The sequence below is a fragment of the Paramisgurnus dabryanus genome, chromosome 7, assembly GCF_030506205.2.
Source record: "Paramisgurnus dabryanus chromosome 7, PD_genome_1.1, whole genome shotgun sequence".
Lineage (NCBI taxonomy): Eukaryota > Metazoa > Chordata > Actinopteri > Cypriniformes > Cobitidae > Paramisgurnus > Paramisgurnus dabryanus.
In genome coordinates, this window is record NC_133343.1 from 7,438,728 (window position 1) to 7,461,349 (window position 22,622).

Below are 22,622 nucleotides of genomic sequence, written 5' to 3' on the forward strand. Positions count from 1 at the left end.
CTATATATGTTATTTTAAAGAGTCATAAGCAGTCGGTTTGAGCAGTTGCATTTAATACAATTTTTTTATAATCATCAAAATTGTCTAAAAAAACGGTTTTATTTTGCTTGTGGTGGGCAGAATTATTTTTGTAACTCATGTGGTTATGTTGATTAAAAATTAATAAATACATAATTAAGTTTACATTACATTATTTTTACATTGAAATACATAATTTACATTTACAAGTTCTTTACAATCTATGTGTTTTTGCTTTTATTAATCACAAATAACGGAATGACTGAAAATGCAGCAAATGCACTCTTGCTGATACAGGGATGTTTTGAAAAGTAATTTTTTTTTCTCCTGATTGTGGGAGGCAACCCACGCGACCCCGTTGTCTTTTCGTCAGCTCCTCCACCGGCTTCCCTTGTTGATTTTTCCAAGAAGGAAAGCTGAAAAAACAGATTCTGTTATTCAGTTTCCTCCCTGAACGATCGTGTGATCTGCTGTGGCAGTTCTTGATCGAGCAGTACTGACCAAACATATCGACGTTTATTAAAATCTCGACAGAGAATCCAAACACAACCTCCAACACACTAACTCAAATACAGCGAGATGGGGCACGATCCTGCAAGTATGGCGGAGGACCCCTAATGCAACACGGCGTGACGTCACCTTCACATTCCCTATAGTAATATAGCATGTTGCTCCTCCTAGAGCTGGTTAAGGTTGCTGGTCAAGCTAGTTAAAGGGATAGTTCCCCCCAAAATTAAACTTTTGTCAAATTTACTCACCCTTAGATCAATATGAATTTCTTTGTTCTGCTGAACACAAATGAAAATATCTGTAATGAAGTAGGAAAGAAAAGCACCATTGACTTCCACAGTAGGAAAAAATACTACTATGGAGGTCAGTGGTGCTCAAAAATGGTTTGGTTACAATCATTGCGCAAGAAGGCTTAAAGAAGCCTACTGGGATCATCATTCTGGGGACCAGCATCAAAAACAGCTAAAGCTAAACTTTATGCAGTTCAAACATTGTATTATTTCTTTCCCTCTCTCTCTCTCTCTTTCTCTCTCTCTCTTAGCATATCCATGAAGTTTATAGATCATTGTCTTTTTTTACAGCTACAAGAAGACATCAGTAGATGAATATGAGTCGAGAGTTCAGGGTCATAAACTCAGTCTGAATCCGTCTGATGTCAGCACCCACGTGGGAATGGAAACCCATCGTTGCAGCCCTCTATCCTTTCACCGGGGCTGGGACAGACGTAGGCGGAGCTACTCTAGCTCAGACTCCTCCTCTCTTAACACAAACTCCTCCCACCCACCTACAGCACAGTACTCTCGACTAGACCATAATGTGTCAAAGCGGAGCTTCGTCGTATAGATCTGACCAGGAATATACAGTATGGCCAGGTTGAATACAACTTTTAGGGTATGTATTTCTATTAAAATAAAACATTTTAATGGTATTTAATGGTTATAACAGGGCTGCTATGGATAATTAGTCAGCTTTTTAATTAAATCCAAAGATTTCTGTAGTTTCCCAGTCTTATATACCTCATAGATGTGCCATTAAAGGGATCGTTCACATTTACTCACCCTCATGTTGTTTGAAACCTGTAGAAATAACTTGTATAGATATTTGTAATCATGCAAGAAGCAGGAGCACCAATGACTTCCATAGTAGGATAAAAGTACTATGGTAGTCCATGGTGCTTCAAAACTGTTTGGTTTCAAGCATTGTGCAAAACTATCTTCCTTTGTGTTCAGCAGAACAAAGACACTCACACAGGTTTATAACAACATGAGGGTGACTAAATGTTGACAGAATTTTCATTTTATATCCCGTTAGGATATCCCTCTAGGTTTTTACCGAGTGTCTGTAGGTGTAAATATTACATTTAAAAAATTGTTATAGGAGTTTACATTTATTGTAATAAATAAAAATAATGCAATAAAGTATATATATTTCATACATAAAATTATAAAAATGAAAATGAAGAGTTTTGTTGCAAAACTATATAACTCAGTTTTTTTTAATTGATCAGAAATTTCGTTTTTTGGTTGAGCATTCCAATTAATATAAATTCAGCTGCAGTTGGTTTGTTTTGATTTAGACCTTCATAACTTAAAAATACAGCTAAGTAGCACCATAAAGCATTGACAATAATAACATGAAAACATAATAATAAACATGTTTTTAAAAAATGGATTTATCTCGTTTTGCAACGAAACTCTTCAAATGTTTCATGTCAACATGCTACAAAATGTAAGACATAAGTCTAAAATAGTTGTTATCCAAATTTCAAGTTAAAATAAAAAAATAGGTTCACACTTTTAGTGGATTTACCAACAATGGCCACTAGGTGTCAATGGTTTGCTGCATACTCTTGTCACAAATTAATAAATTACTGTCATTGCCTTATTATTACTGCTAAAAGGTTTTGAAATATAAAAACTACTACTAGAGCTTTCCAATGATATATGGTTTGACAACATTTATGAAGATTTGTAATAGGATATAGTGTTATAAATATATAGTACATGAGTATGAATATGAGTATGTGGTCCTATGTCTTATGTACCTCATAGATGTGCCGTTAAAGGGATCGTTCACATTTACTCACCCTCATGTTGTTTGAAACCCGTAGAAATAACTGTATAGACATTTGTAATCAAGACGGAAAACCATTGTCTTCCATAGTATGATAAAAGTACTATGGTAGTCAATCATGCTCCAAAATGGGTTTTTTCAAGCATTGTGCAAAATATCTTCCTTTGTGTTCAGCAGAACAAAGACACTCACACAGGTTTATAACAACATGCGGGTGACTAAATGATACAGAATTTTCATTTTATATCCCGTTAGGTGTCCCTCTAGATAAATATTACATTTAAAAAATTGTTATAGCACTTTACATTTATTGTAATAAATAAAAATAATGCAATAAAGTATATATTTTATACAAAAAAATGTAAAAAATGAAAATGTTTCATGTCAACATGCTACAAAATTTCAGACATAAGTAATTTAAGACTAGTTGTAATCCAAATTTCAAGTTTGGATCACTTTTTAGTGGATTTACCAACAATGGCCACTAGGTGTCAATGGTTTGCTGCATACTCTTGTCACAAATTAATAAATTACTGTCATTACTGGAGCTTTTCAATGAAATTTGTTTTGTCAACATTTATGAAGATTTTTAATAGAATATAGTGTTATAAATATATAGCACATGAGTATGCAGTCCTTTGGGGGGATTATGTAACAAAAAACTGTCATTACATTATTTCTATAGTGCTATACATATGTATAAAAACAAATTTGGTGCATCTGTGCCCCAGTGACAATTTAGAAACTGACTCTCACTATGTCATAATTTTCCCAAAATGGTGATGAAATATGAAAACTACCCTCTTAGAGCTTTCAAACGATGTATAGTTAGTTTGCCATTAGATAAGAATTTACATGCAAAACACTGAAGTAAACGTAGATGTCCCTTTGGCGGGACAGGGACATTTAGCAGGGTATAAATTAGCCAGTTAAGGGGCTAAGTAGCTTTGGATTGAATCCCCCTGGTTGATCACTGATCATGACGTGCTGAGAAAAAATGAAACTTTATTGCACTTATTACTGTAGCTGAGATGATTCACAGTGAGTTAAAATAAGTTGCAATAAATTACTAAAAGCATTTGTTGGGTTGGCAAACCATTAAGACACACTGCGCCTGCAGTGATTAAACAGACAGTAAATGATTGGGATAACAGATGTTCACAATGGCTAAAGTGTAAAAGACATGCTGTACATCCCAATAAATGCAAAAGCATCTTAACTGTTAAAATTTTTTTTTTTAAAAAACAAGCCTGATGATGAGTTTTTCAATACAAAACAAAGTGCATGGTCCAACTGTGGCCTTATCATTTGCTGTACATTATTTAGGTATCACTACAATACTACAGTATATTATAATGCAGTATTCAGCACCTGCCCCGTTTCATTCTTTAACACAATTTATGGGCTGTTATACACTTATGCAGTACATCCGATGATTGGCTAAAAATACAAAGCGTATAGTAGAAGTACAAATGAAAAGGTTGCACTTTTGAGCCAGTTTATACTTGATTCATTCGTTTTGTAAGCTTAAAAGGATAGTTCACCCAAAAATGAAAACTTCTTTTACTCAAAATATCTTCATTGGGTTCAGCAGAACAAAGACATGTAAACAGGTTTGTAACAATAAGAGGATGAGTGGAACTATCCCTTTAATTTAGTATTCCTGCAGTTTAACTGGACTATATTGCAGCTTCAGAATGCGTTTGTACATTCATTTCTTCAGTTTGCTGTGAATTTTGCATCGTTTCATCATAACAGCAGAATAACTTTCCTATTCACAGATCTACGACTGAGCTCTACTGCTTCGCGTAAGCTTTAACTACATATAAATATGCAATGTCGAGGGTTAATCTAGTTTTTAAAAAGATATACAGGAATAAATGTTATGGCAGAAGTTTGGGATAGTAAATACTGTACCAATATTTTTCATATTACATTGAAAGTTGTAATAAACAGAGTATATTGTACATTGTATAGCAGCTTAGTAGATAAATGATGCTCATAAAGCCCCTAAAGCCTTAAACATGTTTCAAACCTTTATAATCAATTACTAATACTTTTATTTGTGACCCTCTCTGTGAAATCCAGACTACAGTCTCATAATCTAATGATGAGATTAGGAGCATCAAAGTTTGATTTCAGTCAATATTAAAGAAATCAAAGTTATATTTTCACATTATGTAGGATGAGTTTATGTAAAAATTATGGTTTTCACAGGTAGGGTCACCTTTACAGTTGATATCAGATACATGCCTCGGGTCTGTGTCATGAGTATACTGATTGTATTGCTTTTCCAGACTGATCTCACGGAAGGTCGTGTTATAGTCATGAAATATTTGATTAATTTATTTATGTCCATGGCAAGAAATTCAGCTTTTTTTAATGCCTTGAGGACGAATGTCTTTTTTGTGTCACTTGAATTTCTGTAAATAGTTTTTGATGTCCATGGCACGACTTTCTTTTTCGTGTCATTTATGTATTGTTTTCTCATTGTTTTTTCTTATTTACCATTGTTGCTTGGGGTTGGGGTTAGAATCACTTTCTGTTACAGCTTTAGACATCCTAAAATAGAAAACAATATATAAAATGACATGAAAAAGAAAGTCGTGACATGGGCACAAAAAATATTTATAGAAATGTGTGCACTGCAAAAAATTATTTTCAAGAAAAAAAATTCTTAGTATTTTTGTCTTTTTTCAGTAAAAATATGTAAAAATTCTTCAATTAAGATGCTTTTTCTTGATGAGCAAAATGACCCAAGAAAATAATGATAGTTTTTAGACCAAAAATATACAATTTATGTGATTTTGTAACGAGCCCCTAATCTTCATGTGCAGAATTTTTTTTAAAGTTTAGTTTCGCGTGCTCACGTGAAACTTTTGCGTGCTCACATGAAACTTTCATGTGCTCACGTGAAACCTTCATGTGCAGAATTTTTTTATCAGTTTAATTTTGCGTGCGCACATGAAACTTTCAAGAAAGTTTCATGTGCGTGCGATAGTTTCATGTGCGCACGCGAAATTAAACTTTATTTAATTTTTGCTCCATGTCCCCTTAGGGCCTCCATAATTTTGTGCATAAAACAAGCACATTTTTTGGCTTGTTTTAGACACAAATTCGCTTAAATCTTATTTTCTTGGGTCGTTTTGCTCATCCATAAAATCATCTTAATTTAAGAATTTTTTTACATTTTTACAGAAAATGACTTTCTTAGTATTTTTGTATTGTTTTCAGTAGAAATATTTAAAAATTCTTAAATAAAGATGGATTTTCTTGATGAGCAAAATGACATAAGAAAACAAGTCTAGATTTTACTTGTATTAAGTAAATTCAAGAAAAAAATTCTTATTCCATTGACAAATTTTTTGCTTGTTTAGGCACGGTCTAAAAACTAGACTTGTTTTCTTAGGTCATTTTGCCCATCAAGAAAATCCATCTTGATTTAAGAATTTTTAGATATTTCTACTGAAAACAAGACAAAAATACTAAGTAAGAAAGTCATTTTCTGTAAAAATATCTAAAAACTCTTAAATTAAGATGCTTTTTATGGATGAGCAAAACGACCCAAAAAAATAAGTCTAGTTTTTAGACCAAAAATATCAAATTTAAGCGAATTTGTGTTTAAAACAAGCAAAAAAATGTGCTTGTTTTATGCAAAAAATTATGGAGGCCCTAAGGGGACATGGAGCAAAAATTAAATAAAGTTTAATTTCGTGCGCCACTAATTTTCTTAGGTCATTTTGCTTATCAAGAAAATCCATCTTGATTTAAGAATTTTTAGATATATTTATACTGAAAACAACGCTTGTGTTCAAAGCATGAGAAAGCTAACTTTCGTGCCATGGACACGAATAAATCGATCACATTTTTTGTGACTATAACACGAATTGCCATGAAATCATATTGCGCTTTTCACACCTGTGTTAAGCTGATACAGTCGGGTTAATTAAATGATTTTCATGTCATTTCGGAGTAAGAGTACAGACTTTTGTGTTTGTTAACATTTGAGATGTTTCTTGTTGGCCATATCGTTCCATATTCTGAGGATCTCTTCTGGTGAGATCTGATGTACAGTCAACACCTTTCGGTAGCGGCATAGACTGTAAGTCATCTTCCAGTGATTAAATCCATTGTTCTGGAAGGGCTGAATGCCTAGTTTACGCAGGCACAGTCCCACGTACACATCTTCAAGATGAAGGAGTCTCGTATGTAGCGAGGTCTTGTAGATCAACTCCGCCACATCTCCGGAGAACACATATCCGGTGCCAGAACAGAAGAGCGGATACCTGCTGTCAGGGTAGAGATCTCTAGGCATGAACCACTTGCTGCGGACATCACGTATGGGTCCGCCGTTTATTACGCGGCCTGTGAAAAAGCGTCGCCTCGGCTTGGCGTTGGGTCTAAGAAGGTTAAACACCAAATTGTCCATATTCACGAATATATCGCTGTCGGTTTTCATGATGTACTGGGCGTTTGGGCAGTATGACGACACCCAGCGCATTCCCATGAGGGTTTTCAAGGTCAGATTGTGGTAGGAATCCACAAAGTCCTCCACCAGGATGTCATGGAAGATCTGACTCTCTTGTTCCACCATCTGGTTGAGGACAGGCTCCGTGCTGAACCCCAGGAGGAACAGAGTCAAAACGCGGACGTCGCCGAACGTGTTCTCGTCTCCCCACGTCTCGCGAATCGCCTGGCGGGCGTCAAACTCTTTGTGGTTAGTGCTGACGAGGAGGATGAGGAAGGGTGCAGCGCCCTCGCATTTTTTGGGCTCGTTAATAAGGAAATTGAAATCGTGCGGATTGAGGGAACGTGTGCGGATGTTGCTGAACGTCTCGTTCTTCGAGCGCCTCGGGAGCACTTTGCGGGCGGTGAAAGTCATCTGACCCACATAGGTGGTCGAAGGCCGGGAACCGCTGAGATACCACAGAGCGCTGGCCCAGCAGACCACAGTCAGCATGTACAAGCACGACACCTTCGATGGCATCTCGTCACCTGTCAATCACATGTTCGGCCCGAGGGCCAATCACGTGCAGTTATTCGGAAAACATTGCTTAGATGAACACAAACCAGCCATGTTTTGATGTCAAGGCTGGTTTAAGAAGCATCACTCTTACTAGAGACCAATCATTTGTTGTTTAAAAACTATTTGCTATGACACACTGTCCTCTTTACAGTAACTCATATTATCTCAGATGCATCTAAAAGCTTTCAAGTAAATTTTGCTGAGGTGTTCAGTATCTGCTTTCCTATGATTGACCTTTTGACTCTGTGGGTCATCACTGCAGTGCATCTGTCATTAATAAAGCATGGATACAGAGATGCTCTCAATCCAGATACTGCAGGATGTCTCTTTCTAGGTCAAGGAAACCCAAGATGTCCTCTTCTCTTGTGATGGATGTACATTTTCTTCCCTGATGTTAAGGCTCCTTTTGGATCTAAACTGTAAAAAAATAAGATTTTAATTTTGTATCTAACATTAACATATGTTATAGCTATATCTTTGCATTTCTTTGATTTGTTCAGTTGCATCTTAATGATAAGATTGAAAATAAAACAAATATACACTTAATAAACTGTAGTCTAATGTCTAAATTAATTGATATTAGACTTTTGTATAAAAAGTCTAAGATAGAAGATTTGTAAAAAGATAGAAGTTGTAAAAACTAAATTAAATATGACCCTACGGTATCTATGAAATTCTAGCTAAAGTTTAATTTTAATCAATGATTTCAGTCTTTGAAAATGACTTTCTTACTTAGTATTTTTTGCCTGTTTTTCAGTACAAATATCTAAAAATTCTTAAATTAAGATGCATTCTTGATGAGCAAAATGACCTAAGAAAACAAGTCTAGTTTTTAGACAAAAAAACATAAAATTTAAGTGAATTTGTGCTTAAAAAAAACGCAAAATAAATAAATAAATAAATAAAATCTGTCAATGGGGTAAGAAAAAAATCTTACAATTTTTGTCCTAAACATTTAATTGCAGAAAAATTAGCTTACCTCATTGGCAACATTTTTTTGCTTGTTTTAAGCACAAATTCACTAAAATTATATAGATTTTTTTTACCAAAAACTATATTTATTTTCTTAGGTCATTTTGCTCATCAAGAAAATACATCTTGATTTAAGAATTTTTAGATATTTGTACCGGAAACAAGACAAAAATACTAAGTAAGAAAGTCATTTTTGCAATGAATAAAGATATCAAGGTTTAATCTTCACAGAATGTTCTTTATGACCTTAGCTGGGTATTCAAAGACTCGGTCACACACACCCTTCATTATTATGTACTTTAAAGGAATACTCCAGCCAAATATCAAAATTACCCCATGATTTACTCACCCTCAAGCAATCCCAAATACATAAGTCCATCTTTCAGACCAGCCAAGGCTGGGTTTCCCGATAACGATTGAACTTAGCACTTAAGACCTCTTTCTATGTGCTACTTAACGAACATTGGTTGTTTATTTACGTGCGTTTCCCAGAGATGCATGGAAAACGATTGCTTGCAGCTGGGTTTTAAGTGCTTCTTACGAGTGGCTATCCGTTTGTCAAGTGCTGAAATGTCACCAATAAAATTAGTAACATTTTGCAGAAGCTTGTTTAGGCTAATGATCTTCAGCTGATGTGCACTAATATTGTTTATAATATTTTTCATTATTGTTCAATGACTGTTCAATAAATGTTTTAATAATTTGTGCATAATTAAAAACATTTTCCCGTAATTAGTTAGGACTCGTCCCACTCCAAAATGCCTTCTGTATTTTATATTATAGTTTAGATTATTATTATTATTTATTTTTTATTATCTATGTTTATTTATTATTAAGGATTATTGCATTGTACCATAAATATTTATTCGGTTTCTTTAATCAGATGCCATTCCCCTTCAAAACAATTTTTTTTTACTGTAGACGAATTGTAGCAGCAATTGGTAGGAACAATTTATCAATTTGCTAGTACCAACTTTTACCAAAATTGTACCAAATACGTTTTCCTTCTTTATTAATTTATGTTCAGTCATTTAAATTTGATTTCTCATTTGAATTTTAAATATATTATATTACAGTAATTTAAACAAATAATCAAAGAAGAACCCAATAAATAAAAATACATTTTAAACATTACATTTTCGTCATTGCAGGGGATTTGCTGGTTGTCCTGCAGGTGACCTTGTAACTCTGTTGTCTTACGATGAACTCATGAATTACCGATTACTCCAGATCTACGATAATTTTCAAGTGCTACTTAAGTTATGAAGCTTTTGGGAAACGGCCCGTACTTATAAGATGATTCGTACGATAATTTTTTTGATCTATTTAGCCTAACGATGCTTTTGGGAAACCCGGCCCAGATCTCACGAGAATTTGTACATTTTTAATTTGTTTTAATTAGAACGAAGTTAATTGTGCAAAAACGTATGAATATCATAAAAAACAATAATGAAATCCCGCCCCTAACCCCAACATGACATGGGTCAAGGCAAATCGTAAAAAAATGTAAGAATGTGATCGTACAAATTAATACAAATAAGCCACCTCTTAAAATACGTACGAATTGCCATGAGTTAGCTTTGTTCAGACAACCACATTTGGAGTTGTAGTAGTAAATGTCTTTGCTCTTCCTAGCCTTATAATGGTACAAAACAGGGATCAGGGAACAACTTCTGTTTTTAAACCCCCAAAAAAGTGCATTCATCCTTTACAGAGGTAATCCACACAACTCCAAGGGGTTAATAAAAGTATTATATGTGTAATCGATGCAATTAACTAACTAATTAATCTAACTTTATAACTAGCTAATAACTAGCCAAGTAATATCTTGGACTCAAGGGATACACGAGCGTAGTGAGCGTTGGTTGCCATAGGTACGTTGTGTAGTGATGGTTGTGAATCGCGTGAGTCAAAATGCCGTCATTACCGGAAGCTAGTATTACAGTTGATAAAGTAACTTTTATTAACCCATTAGAGCCATGTGGATTAAACCCAAGAAAAGTGCATTCATCCTTCACAGAGGTAAAGTCAGAAGTTTTTCTCCGATCCTTGTTTTCTACCATTATAAAGCTTTGAAAAGCAAGGACATTTGCTTGAGGGTGAGTAAAGGGGGTCGCACACCAGACACGCAGCTCAGCGCTGCGTCTAGGACAACTCGGTGGTATCTTACACCGGAAGTGGGCATTAAATAGTGCGAGCTTAGTCAGATAGCGTCTACTTCAAAATGCAAAATATAAGTTAGCAGCAATGATTTGGGACAGATATGATGTTATTTAATGTTAAACTATGTGAGTGGCGCGACAGGGATTTGAGCAACTTCCTGAGTCGTAGCTGGGTGCCGCGAACAGTCGCCACCTGTCGGTGCTGGTGTGCATATACTCATAGAAAACAATTTGTTAGATTTTTTTAAACGCCGTGGCCCTGAGCTGCGCGGCCAATGTGCAACCCCCTTAAATCATGGGATACAATCTGAATTCTGTTGGGTTAATGGGTTGTTTCAACTCATGGGTTAACACCAACCCAGCATAGGTATACAGCCAAACATGTGATCTGTTCAATATTTCCCAGCATTGGGTTAAAATAACCCAGTAGAATTTAGAGTGTAATTTTGATATTTGCCTGGAGTATCGCTTTAATAAGCGAAATGAAAGCTTAAATATGATTTTGAAATATTTAAACATCCATTATATATGATTAGCGTTGTATTTTGTACTTGAATAACAAATTACATCCTTACAAATTCACAGTAAATAGTGCTACAGGTGGGACTTAAATTACAGGTACGGCTGGAGAACGATCCATCTGTTTCTATTACTAAATAGCACTTCAGCATCATTTTTGCAAAAGAAGACACAAAACAGACAACATCAGCAGTATGGGAAAGACTCCAGCAGAAGAGCCTGAGGTGATTTCCAAAACCCTCAGCTTTCTAAAAAAAAATCTCTTGGGAGAGAAAAGTGACTCATGCCTTTTTCTGGCCTGTTTGTATTGCTGTTCTGTACCTCTATTAACCTTGCTGTGATCCAAGAGTGAATGATGTGAACTGCTGTGTTTTCTGTAGTCCATACTGGATATAAAGCTTTTTAAGCTGATAAGTGACAGACATAAATATTGGTCAGGCTGGTGCTGATAACAAATTATATTAGCAGCACAACAATTTTAGTTAACAGACCTGATGATCCATCCCAGATAGCAATAGATGGTGCAATGCTACTGTATGTCTGCAAGACTTGTTCAGAAGAGAGCATATTGTAAGTTTTAATGTGAACAATCTGACCTTTCTTTAAAAGTTAAAGTCAATGTCACAAATTTGCTCAAGTTTGATTAGTTACCTAGAAATAATACAGAAGCTTAAATAATTAAAAAGTCAAGGGAAGAGAGACGTCAGAACACAATGATAAAGAATAAAGAGTTTTATCCTAAAAGAGATTTTGTTCTTCTTGATTTCATTTTCAACACAGCCTCTCTTGCTCTTTCTTTAATAAGGTCAGATGCATTCAAACACTGCAAATGTCACAGTAGCCTACACAAGCTAAAGAAGTGATAGACGTTACACTACAGCCTGTGGTGATTTAGCAAACCTGCACTTTCTCCTGGACTTCACTTGATATCTAGAAACCTTCACTTATTTTAGTCAGTCATCATTCATTGTTTCAAAGCCACGTGATCCTTGAAAACACAAAAGGAAATGTTCAGCCTTAATTCCTATTCAGTTTTATTGTGTGAAACAAATGAAGTGAAGGAATATTCTCACAATTTAGTTTACCATCAAAAGATATACAGATAACCTTCACATTTTGCAGCCTTCACATTGATGCTCCAGTTTTTGTTTAGTAATTATGTTTTTCGAGAGGTGGTACCATTTTGAAATTCAGAGTACAGAATCTGTCTTCTGTTGCCGTGGGATACTCAGCTGTTGCCGTGGGGCATCCAGTTGAACAGTTCTAGAGCAGTGGTTTTCAAACTGGGGGCCGGGGCGAGATTGTGCCAAGGGGGCCCCAGTTTTATGACATTTTATAAAATACATTCTTTTATCATGAATTCTGTGTAATTAAACCTAAAAAATAATAAGCCAACTAACCAACAGCACTACTAGGTATAATTTTATATGTTTTGTTTAATTAAAATATTACATTTAAAAACTGTTTTTGTCATAAATTTTCTTTTGGGGGGCCGCAAAAAATGCACTTTACTCAAGGGGGGCCGCACGCTGAAAAAGTTTGGGAACCACTGTTCTAGAGCACTGTGATACTGATTTACCCTTAAAGGGACAGTACAGCATAAAAATCCTATCATTTATTAGTTCAATCATAAATCCTACTCATTATCGCTTCATTTCTTTCAGTTTTCAATACAAATCAATAAGACACAAGTGTGTCAGAATGTTTGGGAAATAAAACAGGGTTTTGACATGACAGTGAGTGGGGGGGTCTGATTAAAAAATGTCCACAATGCTTAGCACCTCCAGAAATGTTTGCATATATTGCATGTGACCCAGCACGTTCTGTGAAAATCTTACCTTGATATCTTTAATATTAACCTTAAATGACATTTCACAGACAGGGTCAAATGTGTGTGTGTGTACATATTTTAATCTGATCATTTTATTTTAAGTCTTTTCATTGTATTTTTTCATTGGCGGCTGGTGACTTCTTTTTTCGAGGGCGCTTGATGCAAAGTGTCTAAAGGGTTTATGATAAAAGAGACGCTCGTGTTTGTCAGATATTCGCATAATCTCATGCGTAATCAGAGTTTACTGTTAACTCTTTCGCCGCCATTGATGAGATAACACGTCAATTAAAGAGAAAACGCTTCCCTGCCAATGACCAGAATTTCCGGCTTTCCGCAACTTGTACTACCCGGAAGTAGCGCCTCACGTGAAAGAGAAAGAACATCTGATCTCTATTAAAAGCCCTTCACAAAAATGGAATTGTCTCAGCTTTTTGCTTAAAATTGGGTGTTTTTGAAGAAACCTACCCATATTTGAGCGGTTATAAAAAGGAGAGAACTAATGAAGGTAGGATTAAACGTTTTTTTTTTTTTTTTAAAGCAGAGGGTCTGTTCTTTTATTTGATATTGTATGTTTATATATTTAAAGAAGAACATTTTCTGGAATGCATTAAACTTCATGAAAAATGCTGGCGCTGGCTGGCAACTTTTAAAAAAACGCTGGCGGCTGGAGTTAAGGGAGTGTCTTGCGTGTATTTTGTGAAAATACTGAGCGTCTCTTTTATCATAAACGGTTTTGACGCATATGCAGCAGGCATTTATTTTGACAAAACACGTGATGCACATGGTTCACATGATGCAACAAACACATATTTGAAAACACGAGCAATGTGTTGGATGAATATTATTTAAAGGCAGATGCACAATCAAGTTAGGAAAAACTTTGTGACGTTAACCCATTCCCCACCAGCCTTTTTTTAAGTTGCCTAAGTTTCACAAAATGCCATCCAGGAAAATTTTCTTCTATAAATATATAAACATACAAATATTTCAAATGAAAGAACAGACAAAAATGTTTCAAACAAAACGGGAGAAAAAGTTTCATCTTATCTTCATTTGTTCTCTTTTTATAACCGCTTAAATATGGGTTTCTTCAAAAATACAACATTTTGAGCAAAAAGCTGAGATATTTGCATTTTTGTAAAGGAATTTTGTTAGAGATCAGATTCAGAAGGGTTATCAAAACATATACGGTGTTTTAAATGTTAAAAAATTTGTTTTTGCTTTCGTTTTTAATAAATTGGGTAAGAGCACCATCTAGTGGATAATAGCGGAATTACAGATTACCGTAAAAACTCGTCAAGGATAGCGTCATTAGCGGGGAAATGTTTTCTCTTAATTTACGAGTTAACTCATCAATGGCAGGGAAATAGTTAAAAATAGGCTGAATACATCATACATTTTTCGCCCAAAGAAATCTTTCACTACTGGAAGTTTTTTTTACCTGCAGTAACACTACTTTCACTCCCAGTACAGTACCAATACCACAGATATCCAAAAATACAGTATGCTACTGTATTACAAGAAACGTCATAAAATACCCATTATGCAGTAATAAACTGTAATGAAAGATTATAATATTTTACTGTGCATTTTCTGGTGAGTAATTGTAGAATTTACAGTCAGGACAGCAAGGACCACATGATATAACCTTCTCAGTCCATCTTGTTTTTTACCCCTAAAATTATTGCCATACTAAATATGATAACTGAACATTTCTGTTCATTTGTATTCATAGCAGAAACTTTCTTATGCTGCCAAATGCAATTGGACAAGCAGCTGTTACCAGAATAGTGCTTGATAGAGAAATGCTTTAGACTGTGAAATGCATATCATCATTTTATTCAGACTGAGTCAGTATAAACTACATTGTATAAAAGGAACTTCCAGTGATCATTACTGATTACATTAACTGTATAGATGATGCACTCAATGTTATTATACTATATATGAAGAGCTCAGATGCGAAACCCTCTAAGTGCATCTGACGTTTTCTTCTAAATGAGCATTTTAATCAGACTTTTTATCAGCATTTTATCAGACCAGTATTTCTCAATGTTCTGTGTGCGGGATTTAGTGGATTTGAAGTGAAAGTATTTGAGCATTCTGGTTAATATCACTATCTGATTTTTTGACAGAGGTGGCGTATTAATGGCTGATGGCACTGCCAAAGTTTGATTAAAGGTTTCTAAATCTGTTCTCTCTCTCTCTCTCTCTCTCTCTCTTTCTGACTGACTCAGTCTGTTCTGAATAAAAGTGAATAATTTCTGCAGATTTAAAACATTTTTCTCACACTATAGAAATTCTGGGTTATTTTCAACTCAGTGCTGTGTCTAAAAGGGATGAACCCAGCCTATTGTTTTTTTTAACCCAGTTGCTGGGTTAATCCCTTTTTAACCCAACGCTGGGTTAAAAATAAGAAAATCACTGGCACATTTTAGAGTGCAGTTCAATGGCTGCATATTTTTATATTATTATATTTGTCAACGTAAGACTTTCTCTGATTTACTGATCAATAAAAGATGGCTGGCACTGCTCTCATAAACGGTAACTCCTCAGCCGGTGTGTGTGTGTTTGTGATACAGTAATAAACAGCAGAAATACATACAGAGCTTAACAAATGTATTAGACCTGTCTATTTATTCTCAAAGACCATTCAGCATCAAGAAGTGCTTTATTGTGGATTTTTTTCCTTTTCAGAGTTTCAACATTTTGAAAGCAGTGCTGCAGTGAGGATGTCAAATTTAAGTGCAACCAATATATTTTTATATAGAGTGCAAGTAAATAACTGTTATTTAGGCATAGGAATAAAAAATAATGAAGTGCTTTACTGTTTTTCTGCCTCTGTTGTGCAGTAAAACAGTAAATTAAACAATTCATGGATAAGATTCACAAAAACAATTATATTGTAGCATTAGAAATACTACTGTGACTAAAAAGCTTACACATACTTCCCATTAAACAAACATAAATATGATTTTGGGTATCACCAATACTGTAAGTTTAGGACAGCTATGGCACACAGCTTACATTGGGTGCTGCTAGTCTAATAAAGCTGCTACATCAGAAAGGAACAAATGTTCACATTTACACTTCAACGCTAAAGACAATTGTGGATAGTTGAAGACACCGCAACAAATCCCTCAGGGGCGACGAATGTTTCATGGTCAAATGCTCTTTAATTCTGTATCAAAGCTATAATTAATGTTTATGTATTCACGAGAGTCTAGTAACACATCAGAAACCATTCTATCCTTTCAGAAATATGATGCTCTCCTCTATTTAAATATTTATGTGACTTCGAAATGCTTAAACAAGAAAATGTGATTGGTATGCAAGTGGGAGATGTATTCTCCCTCGGCACAGAGGGATGCTGCTCTATTTAATGCAACAGAATTATATTACCAGTGCTGCAGTAAACTCATTCCAAGGATTACTGCAAATAAGAAGTGGACTGTATACCCATCATTTCAAAATATCATTGAAACATACAGTACCATCAGTTTAATTGACCTCTGTCTTAAAAATGTCTGCATCACATCACTCACTGTGCTGTAAATGTGCATATATAAGATCCTCAACAACAGTAATACAAACAAATGCATAATAAGCAGGACCTGAGGATGACTACTGTTTTAACAATCAAAACATGTTTTGCTCAAGTTTAAGAAAGACAACTTTAAGACATGCTCGCAAAAAACTTATGAAAGCTAAAATAAATACCTAAAATAGCTTAAAAAATCCTTAAAAGTTTACTTATTATGCAGTAGGGTTTACAATTGTTGCCTGGTAAATCAAACGTGTGCCAACTATTAAAGGACAAGTTCAGTATTTTACACTTAAACCCCGGTTTTCAGATTGTTTATGATGAAATAGAACGATTTTGACTGAAATTTGGACATATGATGCTGGCCCGAGAATTTTCGGTTTCTGTTGTATCACCCATACCTCTACAATGGCTGCATAGGTGCACAGGAACAATCCTTCCTAAAATGCATTAAACTTTTGTTTACAAAGACGTGAAACTCAACGAGTGGTCGGGGGTGTTCACTGATATGCTCACACAAAAATCGCTGAAAAAGATGCTTTCCAACAGGTGTTTTACCATTCTAAGCTTGTGGACCTGTCTTTCCAAACACCTCACACCCATATATTCTTCTGTTGAGAGCTTGAATAATAAACACTCCAGCCCAGTTGGTGGCGATAATCCGCCTTTGCCAATTGCAAAAATACAAACAACGTTCCCAGCGGCGAAGTAATACCGTACCTCTAATACAAGTCAATGGAGTTGGACAAAACTACGATAAAACCTGTTGGAAAGCATCTTTTGCAGCGATTTTTGTGTGAGCATATCAGTGAACATGCACAGTAAACGAAAGTTTAATGCATTTTAGGAAGGATTGTTCCAGTGCACCTATGCAGCCATTGTTGAGGTGGGGGGTGATACAACAAACACCCGAAAATTCTCGGGCCAGCATAATATGTCCAAATTTCAGTCAAAACCGTTCTATTTCATCATAAACAATCTGAAAACAGGGCTTTAAGTGTTAAATACTGAACCTTTAAAACCATTGTAAAAAATCTATAGTATTTAATAAACATTATCAACATTGTGAATAAAACACTCTCCAAAAATAGTAACTGAGAGGCTGTTTACACTTGGTATTAAGATGTGTTTTCATCGATAGGATCACAAGTGGACGAGAGAGACACATTGCGTTTACACCTGGTATTTAAATCTGTCTCTTTTGTCCACTTTCGACCGCATCTGTACTGAATACTGTGAGGGGACGGTCTGTGAGACGGTGGGCGAGTCTCTCTGCTGTCATTAAAACGCGAGCGGGAGTAATTATGAGTTTATATGGACGCAAACTTATATTATGTCGGAGCCCGCTGCTTGTTTAGCAAGTATACATGCTGCACAGTGTTTTGTACGTTTATTTGTTGGAGCTTTCTCTGAATTTTCAGCGCAATTGAAGAAATAGGATCGTGCAACTTTCACGCTTTCAAAACGAAACTACGGAGAACACCCCGCAGTAGTTTTATCAATGAAAGGCTAAAAATAGCGCTGTTCACCTTATGTTCACGACAGAAGTCAAAAAAGACGTAAAATTAGTGTTTAATACCTCAGATTAGAGAAATGAGCGGAGAGAAGGCGGTCGCATGTGGCTGTTCGAATGCATTCAACCACATTGCGTTCCGCAACTCCAAAGCGATCCGATCGAAAGTGGTTTCGACTACCTCTGAATGTGGTTGAAAGTGGTCGAAAGTGGACGCGTTCAAAACGTTTTGAACACCGTTTACACCTGGCATTAACTTGTGATCCGATCGACGAAAACGCATGTTAATGCCAAGTGTAAACAGCCTCTAAGAGAGGCCAGGTCCTTCATTTGAACCGGAAATATACTGTAGAGTGCACAGGATTACATTGTGTCTAAATTGCACACAATAATCTTCTTGAACTGTAAAGCCGGGGTGCACGATACCTGAAAGCCAATGTTCTATCACCTAAAGAAACATGCCCATACCCCAATAGAATCTGGACCTTCTTTTGATAGACCCGTCTCACACATATGCAACCCAGGCAACGATGCCGGTTAGTAGACATGACCCTTACTGCTGATTGGCTACAAGTGTGTTTTGGTACTTGGCCCAAGTCCCTTTTCCAGGCCCAAGTCCCTTTTCCAAAGTGTTTTTCAAAAACCGTGCACCCCGCCTTTAACTGTATTTCTTTTCAAACAACCTTAAAACCTTAAGATTTGAGAACTATAAAAAAAAAAGTATAACAACAATAACAATTATAGAAACACAACCGTAGCTTGCATTTATTAAAACTAAAATTATTAGCTATTTTATTGGCTTTAAATGATTAAAATGATTTAACTTTAGGCTTTTATTTCTTATGGGCATTTCTAGCAGTTGCACCTCTTGACTTTCTGATTGCACCGCTTGACCTCTGCAATGAATTTATATCTAAAGCGCACCCATTTCATTGCTAAAAAACAACGTTATCTTGTGTATTTGGTAATACGATGTGTTTGCGTGGTTTATGGTTCAAAAAACACATTATTTTTCACATACCGTACATTTTTGTAGCTCCAGATTTTGTAAAAAACTCATCGCGCTCTGAATGTGTGCTCTGTGAAAAGCGCTGTGTCCCTTATTGGTCAGCTAATCTGTACGTTGTGATTGGCCTGAATACCTCTGACGTCAGCCGGAAATGTGACGCTCCTTACCATGTTTGAAAGATTCGCTCACAATGCAATGCTAACAGGAGTTAACTTACAGGCTGTGAGTCAAAGCGGAAGCATATAATAATGTCGGTCATGTCCACGTCAACAGGCCCAGAAAGTAAACTGTTGCCTACAATCCGTGTGTTTGTTGTAGTCCAATGAAAGAAATTTACGTTGGAGACGATAACTTCAGCGTCATTGTTTACTTTGGGGTATGTAACTTTTGCATATCGTTAACATGTACTAATACACACCAAAGGAAATGTAAAAATGTGAATCGCACAATACTGTAGGTGCCCTTTAACAGACTTATACTTGGATGTTTTCTTATAAGCTTTTGCCTGTTATATGAAACTCATAAATGTTCTTTTTAAATACAGTTAAAATGTGTTTTATAAAGTAGCATGTATCTTGTTTTATATAGGAACATAAATAATGCCAAAGTATCTTATTTTTTTTTATAATTTTACCACGATTTTTACAGCAATCCTAAACTGCTAATTTGTATGGAGAGTTGCCCCACCGGCCATTTTACATAAACAAAAATAGTAATATTTCATAGAATAAGGTGACCATGTACCAAGTTATTCTTATAGTACATAATGCTACTGAAACAAAAATATGCATGCCATGTCTTTAACCCTAATGTTAACAACTACACCCTTATTGTAAAGTCTCCCATTACGTTTAACAATAAAGAGCAGAACTACGATCGATGCAAAACTACAAATAAAGAGTCCAGGTTTCATATATTGTGATTAGATTTAGCTACGATTCTGCTAGATAAAGCCTGAATGGTGTTATGCTGCGTATCACAGCAGTGCCAAACCAAGTTTGGAGATCTGATGACTGCCATATTCATACGGTTACTAGGATGCGCTTATGAATGACGACTCTGATTGTCTGGATCATGACGCCATTCGAGCTCTTCTGGCAGCTACTTTCTGCATTACCCACAACAAACACTCGACCTTGTTTCTCCACAAAAAATTGTTACAACACATGATAGTGGTTACTACAGCTGAGAGTGAGCGAGTTAGCTGGTGGTCTTCCTAAACCTGCTACTGAAAACGGGGAAAATACCTCACGCATCACACATAACCTGACAATAACATCACATGACACAATTTAGCGCGTGTCTGAATGCAGCGCCTCGACACAGCTGATAAAATAAAACACATTCATGTATTTATGTATTGTAAACCTACCTTTATCTGTCACATTTTGTGCCTTGTTGAAATGCTGCGCGCTGGTCGAATGGAGGATGTGTTGAAGTGGATGCGAGCTCGTGCACTGCTGCGGGTTACAGCGCGCTGTCCAATCAGCACCGCGCATCACAGACCCCACGCGGCAGCAAAGGCTAAAAACTAAACTATACTTTAGCTTTAACACCTTTCATTAATAGTTCACCTCATAAAACGAATCAAATCAGCATATATAATATGAAAATATTTAAATCAAGGTTTTAAGATAATTTATGGACCAGGAGTGTTTTTAAACATTACATTATTAAATAATGTTGGCTAATGTTGTTTATTAACTTAATTTTTTTTAACTACTATGGTATGGTACAATTAAATACTACAAAAGGCCGTATTGCATTAGCTGAAATGAACTACTGTAACAATAATTAACGTTATTATCAGCATTTACAAATGCATAAAATGTTTTACTTTTTTTAACTATTGCTAAATAAACATTATCAATTGTAATGGCATTAACTAACATTAACAAATAATAAACGCCAAAAAACTACATTGCCCATTGTTAGTTGATGTTAGCTAAAGCATTTATCAATGTTATCAAATATCTTATTGTACCTTTTTGTAAAGTGTTGCCATTTTAATTCCAGTTACTTCGTTAAATATTTCAGCATTTAATTTTGTTACGCTAGTGATTTATGAGTAACCGAAAGTTTTAATTTTACTTGCAGTATAAAAGGGACAGTTCACACAAAAATGAACATTCTGTCATCATTTTCTCATCCCCATGTTGTTTTAAACCTGTTTGGATTGATTTTTCTGATGAACACAAAAGAAGATACTTTGAGAAATGATGGTAAGCACACAGCTGATTGTAACCATTGACTTCCATAGTAGGATAAACAAATACGTTGGGTACCGTCAACTGTGTGCTTACCACCATTCATAAAAAGATATTTTTTATTACTTATAACAATACTTTTAAAATATTTATTTTCCTACTATGGAAGTCAATGGCTACAATCAGATGTGTCCTTACCATCATTTATCAAAATATCTTTTATTTTCATCAGAAAAATCTATTAATACAGGTTTACAACTAGCCTGGCTCCGCCCTCCTACGTGCTTCCGCTTAATTTTCATTTCGCTTCAGCAGTACGTCTGGGATGGCTCTATAGAGTTTCGTTTTCTCCTGCAAAAATCTGCAGGACCAATCAGCGAACAGATGGGGGTGGCTAAGAACGATGACGTTGAGGTCGTGCGTCAGTTTGAGTTGTAGTTCAGTAATGGCAGCGGAGAAAGACGTGAGAAAAGCTATTCGGTCCGTTGTTGCAAAACTGCCGAATATACAGAAGTTAAAGCCGGAGCAAGAACCAGTTTTGCTAAGTTTTGTTTGTCTGATTATTCTGACTTGTTGTTTCCGTCCGGTTTCGGTGCATGATATACGTCACGACCACACGTTAGCGATGGCTTTGGCAGATCCTGAGTGACTCTGGGCAGATCCAATAGTTTTAAACTTCAACAATGGACCCTCCTTAACGGAAGTAACGCTTTGCAATGGAGCGTGGCCAGACTCTCTGTACAAATGAAATGAATGTACGAGAGTCTGGTTGGACCAGGCTTGTTTACAACAAGATGATCGATCAAATCTTTTACTGATGAAAAATATGCGGTTAATTCAAGAAATATGATTTTTATTGATTTTCATTGATTGTCATTGCTCTTGCAGAATAACGGAAGCAATTCATCATAATAATCAAAAGAGTCATCAATTCTATCAAACAAAAGCAGAAATCAAAACCACCTAAGAATGCTCTATAAAGTAAAACAATATTTGCAAATTCGCATGAATCATCAGACACAAGCAAAGATACATGAATTCTTAGTCAAATGTTTACAGCAATTACCAAAAAGAATCACTATTATCATATTTCCCCAATTTGTCTTGCACACCAGGTGCATTAAATAAAACTTTGTAAAACAACGTGATTAAAATGTGCTGGCTGTCACGAGCTGAGTATAAAATACAAGCATGCTAACATTCATTTCTCCATGAACAGAGCTTTGGGATTGTTTACA

The 22,622-nt window shown here is 35.6% G+C and overlaps 2 protein-coding genes across 3 annotated transcripts in view; one reads left to right on the top strand and one right to left on the bottom strand.

The window, feature by feature from the left end:
• The window catches only part of atp7b (ATPase copper transporting beta), a 36,074-nt gene extending 24,246 nt beyond the window's left edge, over positions 1-11,828 (top strand). The window contains exons 21-22 of one of the 2 annotated variants that reach the window (XM_065293629.2): positions 1,110-1,419; positions 11,380-11,828. In XM_065293629.2, the coding sequence (XP_065149701.1) occupies positions 1,110-1,371 (262 nt within the window). In that variant the 3' untranslated portion in view covers positions 1,372-1,419; positions 11,380-11,828. Of the gene's footprint in view, positions 1-1,109; positions 3,834-11,379 lie in introns of those variants that run through there. The other variant, XM_065293628.2, reaches the window with a different exon arrangement.
• On the bottom strand, positions 3,590-20,758 carry b3galt1a (UDP-Gal:betaGlcNAc beta 1,3-galactosyltransferase, polypeptide 1a). Its single transcript, XM_073815354.1, has 2 exons — positions 20,550-20,758; positions 3,590-8,044 (listed from the first exon to the last, which is right to left on the bottom strand). Exon 2 carries the CDS (start codon positions 7,586-7,588, stop codon positions 6,599-6,601), a length of 990 nt encoding a protein of 329 aa, XP_073671455.1. The 5' UTR covers positions 7,589-8,044; positions 20,550-20,758; the 3' UTR covers positions 3,590-6,598.
• Between the last annotated feature and the right edge of the window lie 1,864 nt (positions 20,759-22,622).